This window comes from Saccopteryx bilineata, chromosome 6, assembly GCF_036850765.1.
Source record: "Saccopteryx bilineata isolate mSacBil1 chromosome 6, mSacBil1_pri_phased_curated, whole genome shotgun sequence".
Taxonomy (NCBI): domain Eukaryota; kingdom Metazoa; phylum Chordata; class Mammalia; order Chiroptera; family Emballonuridae; genus Saccopteryx; species Saccopteryx bilineata.
Window position 1 is genome coordinate 207,850,128 of NC_089495.1, and position 11,267 is coordinate 207,861,394.

At 58.4% G+C, this 11,267-nt stretch overlaps 1 protein-coding gene across 3 annotated transcripts in view; it reads left to right on the forward strand.

Annotated features, from left to right (window-relative positions):
• The first annotated feature begins 5,368 nt into the window (after nucleotides 1–5,368).
• The window catches only part of EBF4 (EBF family member 4), a 43,995-nt gene continuing 38,096 nt past the window's right edge, over nucleotides 5,369–11,267 (forward strand). For all 3 annotated transcript variants that reach the window (XR_010726176.1, XM_066236510.1, XM_066236512.1), the window contains exons 1-2: nucleotides 5,369–5,735; nucleotides 6,256–6,377. Coding sequence is in view for 2 of the 3 variants with exons in the window: in XM_066236510.1 (XP_066092607.1) it covers nucleotides 5,427–5,735; nucleotides 6,256–6,377 (431 nt within the window). In the remaining variant the exon portion in view is untranslated. The remainder of the gene's footprint in view (nucleotides 5,736–6,255; nucleotides 6,378–11,267) is intronic.

The following is an 11,267-nucleotide window of genomic DNA, read 5'->3' on the forward strand; positions in this document are numbered from 1 at the left end:
CTCTGGACATTTTGTCCGTTCTGTCTCGCTCCTAGCTGGCCCGTCCAGAAGAAAGGCCAGGGTATGGGTAGAGAAAGACTAGTAAAAAAAATGAATGAGAGCTACTGGTGTGGGACGCACTGCTTTCCTGGCTGTGGCAGTCTGGTGAGAGGACACCTCGGATGCCAGCACGGGCAAGAAGAGGGCTGCTTAGAGTCCTCTGTGTCCCCTGGACCCAACACGGCAGCCAACAAAGCCGTCACCACGTTCGTCTGAGTCCAGCTTCTCTTGGCAACCTGAGCCCTCTGGGTCTGTCCCCCTGTCCTCATGCTATGGGAACAGAAAGACTCATGGGGTCAGGGTCCTTCCTAAACTCTTCGTGCCCTTTGCCATCAACGGGAGGTCCTGAACATGGAAGCTCCCCCCAGCCATAGTTGTACAAATACACCGTCCAGCACAACCTTGTTTCGATCTGACCGGTACAAATGCACATACTTCTCCTGTCACCGAGTGGCCTCAGTTCACACACAGCAATGGAGGGGGTGACTCTATGTGGTAACGCTGCCCACGTGACTTAACCAAACCAGTGTAACGGTGATGCCAATCCGCTCTAACACCGAATCTTGAACTGGAGGGACATGCGTCTATTTCTGTGTGACCCTTCAGAGTGTATATAACCTGCGAGTCGTGGAATGTCTCGCCATTAGGGTGGGCAGGTGCATGCTGGCCCATCCGCTTTCTCCTCGAGTTATTGACAATGGAGTGAAACATCCGCGGATTAGTCTAAAACTCACTTTTGGGAATTGTAATAGATAATAACCTGGCCTTCGACGATACCCTGGCTTTCTGAAGTGAGATGTGCTGAACCCCTCGGGACTTAGTCACAGGTGACTGAGTGTGGGACCCCGGGTGGCAAGGTTGAAGTCGACATTTCAGGCTGGCCTTGATGTCCCCGCCTGCAGTTCTACGGATAGCACCCTGAATTAATTTAAATTCTGTGTGAGGCAGACTGAACAGGGTTGGCCCCAGCCTCTGATGGTCAGATTAACCACAGTGGCGGGCGGGGTGGCGTCCTCATGTGCGTGTTCGTCCACGTTCAGCCCAGAGTGTGTAGGGCCAGTCGCTGGCCAAGGCAAACTGCCGCGGGCCCGGGGCACCGCCGCCCGTTGTTACTGGGCATGCCGAGCACGACTCCGATAAGCACTAGTCCCATCAATCTGTGTGTGCTCGGCACTGCTCTGGACACTATGGATGCAAAAGAAAAGAAACAAAAGTCCCCAACCTGCTAGAGCTGCCGGCCGGTGGGCGATAACCCTTCACTGGTAGCTCTCGGTCCCCCAGTCTGCCTCAATTTAGGTCGTTATTGTCTCTCTCTTTTTTTTTAATTTATTCTTTTTTTAGAGAGAGAGGAGAAGAAGAGACAGAGAGAGAGAAGGGGGGAGAAGCTGGAAGCATCAACTCCCATATGTGCCTTGATCAGGCAAGCCCAGGGTTTTGAACCAGCGACCTCAGCATTTCCAGGTCGACGCTTTATCCACTGCGCCACCATAGGTCAGGCTCATTATTGTCTCTTATTTGAACTCTTCCTACCCGACTCCAGGTCCTCCTGGAAGGTGTAGGTTGGGGGGGGGGTCTTAAAGCTTATACAGTGGTGGAGGGATGGCTTTTTAAGAAAAATACATTTTGAGTACTTTATAAAACATATTGAAGCACTATGAATGCACAGCTACTTACTGCATCACCGTGGGGACACACGTCTCAAGGAGCTCTTGAGGGGCCTTGGAAGGCGCCTGTATGGAGGAGGGTCCCGGAAGCTTAGCCTTCCGGAGAATCGCTTCCGCCAGGGGCTCTCCCCACTTCACCCAGGACAAGGTGAACAACGGTTCCCTGCCACCGGCCCCTCCACTCCCCTCAGCCTCTGCCCTCCCCTGCTTTACCTCAGAGATGATGGTTCCCTCTGCTCTCTCTCTCTCTCTCTCTCTCTCTCTTGCCTGTGTCTTTCCCTACCCCTTCTTTCTTCAGACGTGCTCTCTCTCTAGAACATACGCCATACCTTTCCTCCCACTTTCTCCCTTCAGGGCCCATACTCTTGCCTGACCAGGTGGTGGTGCAGTGGATAGAGCATCGGACTGGAACACAGAGGACCCAAGTTCGAAACCCCGAGGTTGCTAGCTTGAGTGCGGGCTCATTCGCTTGAGCACAGGGTCGCTGGCTTGAGCAAGGGGTCACTCGGTCTGCTGTAGCCTCCCCCCCCCCCGGGTCAAGGCACATATGAGAAAGCAATCAATGAACAACTAAGGTGCCTCAATGAAGAATTGATGCTTCTCATCTCTCTCCCTTCCTGTCTGTCTGTCCTTATCTTTGCCCCCCCATGTCCCTGTCCAAAAAAAAAAAAAAGAAAAGGCAATACTCTTACTTTCTTTCTCCTAAACTCCAAGGACCCTTCTTTTACCTCTGCTATTTGTTTTTCCTACCTCTGTGACTTTCTAAATAAACTTTTACTTGCATTTGAATACATATACTTTTATTTCAGACTTCCTGCCAGTGCCTGCAGGTAGCTAAGGGGCCACCCTCGGCGACAGCACTTGGTTCAGTGACAGCTCTAGGTTAGCAGGTCCTGGGCCCGCCCTTCAAGCTGGGAGGTGAACAAGGAGGCCAGCCTAGGCAAGATCATGCTGCACCCGGAAAAGCGGTTCCCTCCACCTTCCTCCAGGGGGGATTCAGACTGGTTGTCTTTGCGATGGTTGCGATTGGCAGGGGTGTGAACAGCAGGGAATATCGAGGGGACCTGCAGCCTTTGCTCCGGCCCAGAGACTGAAGATGGCATCTCAACTTCCCTGCCAAAGCACCCGCCATCGCAGCTGCCACGGTGTCATTATTCAAGATGGAATACTAACTCAGCCCAGGCGCGGGGACTAGGGTAGACCCGAAGGCAGAAGAGAAAACACCTGTAGGGCAGGTTTTAAGGCACGGAAGAGATTTCAGGAGTCCACAGGGAGAAAGGCTAAGAGCTGGGCATGCCCACCAGGAGACCTCTGGGTGGCCCTGGTCACTTTTTGTTTTCTTCATGGAACTATTTGAACAGCCATATTTAATGCATGCTTTAACTTTCTTTCCCCCCCCCTGTCCTCTATTTTAATTTCCATCAGGGTGCTTGAGCGGGAAATGGATCCAAGTACCCACCTGACACTCTGGAACCTCCAGGGGGCGCTACGGCCCAATGTCTGCAGCCTGCACCACTTGGGATCTGTTTCTCAACCAAGGTGTTGCATCCCTTTCTGGAGATAAAAAAAAAAGAGAGAGAGAGAGAGGGCGGGATGGGAGAGAGTTCTGCCAATTTTAAAAATACCGTGTGCAGGCCAGGCCTGCGGGAAGAACTCCAAGCTCCTCGCCATGATGCCCCAGACACAGGCATGGGGCTCCCGGGGCCAACAGTTGCCATTCTGAAGCAAGTGCAGCAGACCCACTCCTCCAGCCCTCCTGGTCTCACACATGCTGGTCTTCCTGCCCCAGACTCCCTGCGCCCCTTCTCAAGCTCGGGCCCTCCTGCGCTGGTCCCTGTCCTTGCCCATGCGTCTTTAGCAGCGCGGCTCACTCAGGAGTGACACTGAGCATGCACAAGTGTCCCGCCACCACACTGCGGTGCCCCTGAGGGCAGAGCCTATGTTTTAGTTTTCACGTAGCCTCCAGCACTGGGCATATGACAAGGACCCTTTCCCATGGATGTGAGCACGCATGTCCATAACAGGACAGGGAGGATGAGGTCAGAGGCTCTGCGCTGGTGGCCCGGGGTCAGCCTCTGCCTGGGCCAGCACGGACTGGCATTCTCTGTAGCCTCTCCATTAAGTACGAGGTAGGGTGTCTGCTAGACATGTCAACGCCAGAGGCAGGTTTGAAGGTTGGAGAGGGGAGCGATGTACGTGGGCAACAGATTTGGAGGGCTTCCCTGGAGCAACGCTGGTCACGGGTGATGTGTACACAGATCACCTGGGATCTCGTTGAAACCAGGCTCTGATTCAGAAGGGCAGGGCCTAAGATTCTGCATTTCCGACAAGCTCCCATGTAATGCCGATGCTGTGAGTCCAGGGACCACCCTGGGAGGAGCAAGGATTTAGAGAGCCCGGTAAGATGGAGAAAGAGACTGGCATAAGAACTCACCTCAAGGAGAGACTCACCACTGATCATCTTACCTGGGAGGGAGTGACAGGCTCTACAGGAGATGGGGAGGGGGGTGTGGAGGGGGGGGGGATGCTGCAGAGGGCAGAGGTCAAGAGGAGTGGAAGGGGCACCTCTGGAGTGGTAGGAGGCCCAGCAGTGTCCCTCATCTGGGACCGTGCAAGGTGGACCCCTAACTGCACACTTGGGGGCCCCCACCCCCCAAAGAAGAGGATGGGAGTCATTGAGACAGGAAGGTGACATTGAAGGGGTGTCTGAGAATGACAGAGCAGTCAGGGCAGGCCACCGCCATGCTGTTCTGCAGGAAAGGGTCAGACTCATTCTGGGCTTGTGCCAAGCCCAGCCAGGACAGAACCAGAACGGAGGGGAGGGGGAGAGGGGCAAGGTGAGTTCTGGGCCAGGAACTGATAAAAAAAAGAATGAAATTTGAGAGGGAAGATTCTCGGCTGAGGGGAAAGAGGGAGTGAGTCGGCTCTGAGTCCTAACTCCAAGCCCTAAGTATCCAACTCGCAATAAAAAGCAAGAGGTTTCTGAAAGGCACAGGTTGGGTTTTTTGTTTGTTTGTTTTTAAATGCTTTAGGTTTAGGTAACAGGGACGGTGCGGGCGCGCGAGGGGGGGCGGCGGAAACAAGGACTCGGCTCAGTGTCCCTGGGGCCCAGTCTAAGAGACGGAGGTCTGCGCCCTGGGCTGAGGTTAAACCGAGGTCAAGTTCGCCAGGGAAACGCGGGGAGGACAGCCGGGCGAGCCAAGAACATCAAAAGCCAACGCTCGAAGGCGTCAAAATGAGCAGCAAGAACAGGACGGGGACGTCGGCGTGGAAAACCGCGGGTACTTGGGTGAGGGAGAGAGGCTGGGAAACCAGGACAGCGTCCTGGGGCGACCCTGAGGCGGTGGCGGTCTCTGGGCGCCGCGTGGCGGGCTCCTCCGCCTCCGACCAGGCTGCCCGGCCGCACAACGCCGTCTGCCCCCTGCCCGGGCTGCCCTGGCCACGCAGGTCCCTCCTGTCCTTCCCCAAACCTCGGCCAGGCCGCAGCCCCCAGCCCCAGCGACCGACTCATCAGGGTCCGCCCCGCCGCGGCGGCCCGGGCCCCGCCGCTCCTCCCCCGATGATGTCACGTCCCCGGCCGCCCCTCGGCCGGCCGCGCCGCCCCGCCCCCGTCTCCCCCGGCCCCCCGTCCCCTGGGCCCGCCCGCTCCCGCCATCCCTCCGCCCGCCCGCGCGCCCTCCCTTCGGCTCCCGCTCCCCCGGGAGCGTCGGTGGCGGCGGCGGGATGGCCCGGGCCCGCGGCCAGGCCCTGGGGAGCGGCGGGCGGCGGCGGCCGCGGCGGGGCGGCGCGGGAGCCGGGCCCCGGGGGGAGTCGGCCGGGCTGCTGCTCCTGCTGCTCCAGGTGCTGCCGCCCGGGGCTGCGGCAGGGCCGGGGCGCCGGGGCACGCGGGGCGCCGGCGGCGGCGGCGGGGTCTGCTGGCCCGCCACTGCCCCTGCCTTTCCCCGGGACGCGCGGCTGCTGCTGCTGCTGCCTCCGCTGCCTCCGCTGCCGCCGCCGCCGAGCTCCGCGCCCGCAGCCTCCGCCTCCCGGATGGTAATCAGCGCCCCGCGCCGGCGCCGCGGGCGGGCGGGCTGGCGGGCGGTGGGGGCGGCGAGGGGGAGAGGGCGGGCAGCCCCGCGCCCCCTCCTCGCCGGAGGCAGCTCCCGGGGCGCTCGGGCCCCCCCCCCTCCGACGACCGCGGCCCTGGGCAGCCACCAGAGCGCGCCTCTGGGGCGCCTCGGTGCGGACCGGGTGCCGGCTGCGCTCCCGCCCTCCCCGCCGCGTTCGCAGTACGCCCGCCAGCGCTCAGGCCGCGGGGGAATCCCTCCATCTCCCCGCCCCGCGCCCCGGGAGGGGAGGGGACAGCGCTGGCGCTCGTGGACCCGCTTCCTCCGAGGGAGCGCCCCAGAGGCTAGTGCGCACTGTACCGCCGGGACTCAGCGCGGAGCTGCGCTCTCAGAGGCGTCCGGTGCCGTCGGGTCCGGGGGAACTGAGACGCCCGCAGCCTCAGTGCGCGCGGGTCCCCGGAGGTGGGGGCGCCCACCCACCGCGTGCCCTTATGTTCCCTGCGCAGGACGCTCTGCCCCGCGGCGGGCTGAACCTGAAGGAAGAACCGCTGCTGCCTACCGGCCTGGGCTCGGTGCGCTCCTGGATGCAGGGCGCAGGCATCCTGGACGCCGGCACCGCGGCGCAGAGGTAAGCGCTCGGACGCGACCCGGCGCTCTGGGGTTGGACGGCTCCGCGCTGCCTTCGCTCAGGTTGCTGAGCCGCTCAGACGAGGGCTGGCAGGAGCCGTAACTCTGGGACAGCCGCAGGAAGCGCTCCTGCCCACCCTGCCCCGAGCGTCGATGCTTCCTCCTGAGTGAGTGGGTCGGGCTGGGCCGGGGCGGGGCGGGGCTTCTGCCTCCGCTCCCTGCTGTCCCGCTGCCGACTTCTGACTGTCGCAGGCGGGCCCGGCCGTCCAGGGCTGTAGAGGTCGAGGTAACCCCGCCACGCGCCGTCTCTGTGCCATGCCTCACAGCCGCCAGCCGTCCAGGAATGGTCAACCCTTCCTTCCTGGGCAGCCCCCAGACCCCTCCAAGTCTAACTCCGCAGCTCTCTACCGGGAAAGGCATGAAACCCAGCCCCTTTTCGGCTTTCCCACGCCCCTCAGAGTTGGAGGATGGGCGTGCGGGGCTGGAGCAGAGGCAGGGGGCCGGAGAGTGGGGAAAGATGAGGTGGGCCGTCGGCTTGGCTAGGATGATGGGGGCTGGAATGGGGCAGGGCCGCTTCTGTCCCGCCTCTCTTCCCAAGGTGTTTTTCTGGTGGGCCCTGCGGGAGGCAGGGTGTCCCTGGGAACCCAGCACCCACGCCCATCTCCTCCGACTCCGACTCCTTCGCCGGAGTCTGGGCAGGGAAGCTGGGTGGGAGAGGAATTCTCGGATTTGGAAAGGAAGTTTATAAAGATGTGTTGACCTGCCTCCCACAACGCTTGGGCGCGCGGCGTTTTGTATCCATCCCTACTTGTGAGCAGGAGGCGGGTAGGGCTGGGGAGGTGATGCTTCTGCAGAGAGCTGGGAGGGCGAAAGCCTGGCTTCCTTGAGTTCTGTGCAGCTGCTCCTCCAGCAGCCGGATGGGGATTCTGGCGGGAGGTTGCCAGGACAGGGCAGGGCAGGCCTGACCCACAGGCCCTACGTTCACATCCCCAGTCCTGTCCAGGGGACACCATTCCCAATGGCACCCCAACCTCACTCACCCTTGAACAGACGCACACACCTTGTTCACGCTCAGTCTGAACCAGTGACACCGCACTCCGGTCCTTGCGTAACTGTCCCGAGGGAGCACTGGAGGCCTTTCTCCGGGGCTCATCTCCTCAGGAAGAGAAGAGGGCTGGCCTGTGAATTAATTCACTCGTGATAGAAGTGTATTCCAGGAAGTGGGAGAAGAGGAAACACAATCCCACCTCTCATACAACCGCCGTCAAGATTTCAATGCGTCTCCTTCCCATCTTTCTCTTCCTTACCATGTTTTTTCCTGTGCCGTGCATACAGTTCTGTATCCTGCCTGTTTTTCTGTTGGTTCTGGGTTTTTGTTGTTGTTGTTTAACTTGACATGGTCAGCAAGGAGAGAGAGAGAGAGAGAGAGAGAGAGAGAGAGAGAAAGGACAGAGGAGGAGTGGGAAGCATCAACTCATCAACTTATAGTAGCTGTTTCTTGTATGTGCCTTAACCAGACAAGCACGGGGCTTCGAACTGGAGACCTCAGTGTTCCAAGTTGGCTCTCTATCCACTGCACCACCACAGGTCAGAACATGCGGCCCCATCATTTTCTCTACCACTGGCTGTGTGGTGAGAGCTCCTTATAATAAATAGTGGAGAGAGTGTTGCAGTGGGGCCCGGGGGGGGGGGGGCTTAAGGTTCCTGCTTCTCTCTGACCCTCCCCTGCGTCCCTGCCCCCGGCAGCGGGGTGGGTGCGGGAAGGAGATGGGAAGGAGGCAGTCAGTGCCCCGTAGCCTGTGTGGGTTCAGGAAGAAGTCTGGGGATGGGGCTCTTCCAGGGGGTCAGGCCACCAGCGACCTTGTCTTCATATGGGGGGGTCTTGACTATTGTTTAGGGGGTCAGATTTGAGTCCCCAAGGCCGCACACATGGCTGGGACTCAGAAGGCTTCCCAGCTTTGAAAAGGGGCATCTCATCAGTCTGGGGCTCCTTCTCTCCAAGTTCAATGACTCTTCTTAGGACACAGCTTGGGAAGCCCCCTCCTCCATATTAGATTGACCCTGGGCCACTGCCTTCCCGAGGCGAGCAGGCTAATCCTTCCTCCTGTTTCTTCCCAAGGTAGCCCAGCCTCTCTCCTGTTTGTCTCTCAGTCGCCAGTTGGTCCTGTGCTCAGGTTTTCTTAAAACAGCAACAACCTTGGCCCTGGCCGGTTGGCTCAGCGGTAGAGCGTCGGCCTGGCGTGCGGGGGACCTGGGTTCGATTCCCGGCCAGGGCACATAGGAGAAGCATCCATTTGCTTCTCCACCCCCCCCCCTTCCTCTCTGTCTCTCTCTTCCCCTCCCGCAGCCAAGGCTCCATTGGAGCAAAGATGGCCCGGGCGCTGGGGATGGCTCCTTGGCCTCTGCCCCAGTCGCTAGAGTGGCTCTGGTCTCGGCAGAGGGATGCCCTGGAGGGGCAGAGCATCGCCCCTGGTGGGCGTGCCGGGTGGATCCCGGTCAGGCGCATGCGGGAGTCTGTCTGACTGTCTCTCCCCGTTTCCAGCTTCAGAAAAAAAGAAAAAAAAAAGAATTAAAACAGCAACAACCACCTGACCAGTGGTTGGCACAGTGGTTGTGCGGTGGCACAGTGGATAGAGCATCAGACTAGGATGTGGAGGACCCAGGTTCGAAACCCCAAGGTCACCAGCTTGAACACGGGTTCATCTGGTTTGAGCAAGGCTCACCAGCTTGGACCCAAGGTTTCTGGTTTGTACAAGGGTCACTCGGTGCTGTAGCCACAACGAAGAATTGGTGCTTCTCATCTCTCTCCCTTCCTGTCTGTCTGTTCCTCTCTCTGTCTCTGTCACAAATAAAGTGATTAAAAAAAAATTAAAACAGCAACAACCAAGACTTCCTTCCCATCCCCGCCTCCCTCGTCAGCCTCTGCCTGGCTGCATCTCTGCCTCCCAGGAGCACCCCCTTCCTCCATTCCCCACCCCCCACCACCACCACCAGAGGCTCTTTGGCCTCTGACGGTTGTCTATGATGCTCTCCTTGGCCTCATAGCCACCTGGTGATCAAGGCTTCTGGAAGTTCCCTTTGTGTCCTATTCCTCATCTCAGTGTCCACTGCCAACTTTTACTTATTCATTCTGTAAAGAGTTTATTTTATTGATTTTTATTTATTTATTTATTTATTTATTTACAGGGACAGAGAGAGAGTCAGAGAGAGGGATAGATAGGGACAGACAGACAGGAATGGAGAGAGATGAGAAGCATCAATCATCAGTTTCTTGTTGCAACACCTTAGTTGTTCATTGATTGCTTTCTCATATGTGCCTTGACCGTGGGCCTTCAGCAGACCGAGTGACCCCTTGCTCAGGGACCTTAGGTCTGAGCTGGTGAGCTTTTTTTTTTTTTTGCTCAACCCAGATGAGCTCGTGCTCAAGCTAGTGACATCGGGGTCTCGAACCTGGGTCTTCCGCATCCCAGTCCGACGCTCTATCCACTGCGCCACCACCTGGTCAGGCTTGATTTTTAGAGAGAGGAGAGAAAAAAGGTGGGTGGACGGAGGAGCAGGGAAGCCCACAATTGTTGTAGTAGTTGCTTCTCATATGTGCCTTGACCGGGCAAGCCCAGGGTTTCGAACCAGTGACCTCGATGTTCCAGGGTGATGCTTTTTATCTATTGCGCCACCACAGGTCAGGCTCTCCACAGCCAGCTTTTCGAGATGCCATGCATGCCCTGGCCCTCTGCCACTTTCCTCGCTGGCTGAGCGTTAACCTACCCTGGTTTCCTCCTGCCCAGCCCAGCCTCACCACTGCCCCAAATCATCTGCCGTGCACCGGGACCAAAGCAGTATTTCCAAAGAACTTTTCTCTGATCGTGTCCCCCGCCAGTTAAAAAAGTCAGTGACCCCCACTTCTTCCCAGCTATTTGGCCTCCTTAAGACCCATCACAGTCTGACCCCAAATTTCCTCTCAGCCTCTGTGGGATACTTGTCACCCAGCAATGTCTCTTGAAATGACCCCCCTATCCCCAGCTCCCACACACCCGCCAGGCTTACCCAGTACCTGCCCTGTCCATGCCCCCCCACCACCTAACTCAGGGGGATGGCTCTCAGTGCCGACGAAGAATGCCCGCCACAGAACAGCATCAGCTGTGCCCTGCCTCTCCTGAGCCTCCTTGCCCTGCCAGCCTGTTTCTTCCTGTAGAGTGTGTGTGGGGGGGTAGGGTGGTGGCTTGTTCTTCCTTGTGTCCCCAGTACGAGTGCCGGCTTGAGCAGTCAGTGGCGGGGCGATGAGCCTCGGCCCAAGGAAGCAGTCATGCATGTTAGAAGGTTCCCAAATCAGTCTGACCAGGTGGTGGCGCAGTGGATAGAGTGTTGGACTGGGAGATAGAGGACCCAGGTTTGGAACCCTGAGGTTGCCAACTTTGAAACCCCAAGGTCGCTAGCTTGAGTGTGGGCTCACCAGCTTGAGCGCGGGGTCACTGGCTTGAGCAAGGGATCATAGACATGACCCTGTGGTCGCTGGCTTGAAGCCCAAGGTCACTGGTTTGAGCAAGGGGTCACTTGCTCTGCTGTAGCCCCCCGGTCAAGGCACATATGAGAAAGCAATCAATGAACAACTAAGGTGCCACAACAAAGAATTGATGCTTCTCATCTCTCTCCCTTCCTGTCTGTCTGTTCCTGTCTGTCACTATCTGTCCCTCTCTCTGTCTCTGTCACAAAAAAGTAAAAAAAAAAAGAGGTTCCCAAATTACTTTCTGTTGGGCCAGCCTGTCTCCGGGATCTGCCTGACTCCAGGAACCAGGTGCTGGAGTAGCTGCTGCTCTCAGCTTCACAAAGCCCAGGTTTTCCCGGAGCCGGAGAGAAGGAGGAGGCCCAGAGCCAAGGCCAGTGCAGGAGACTC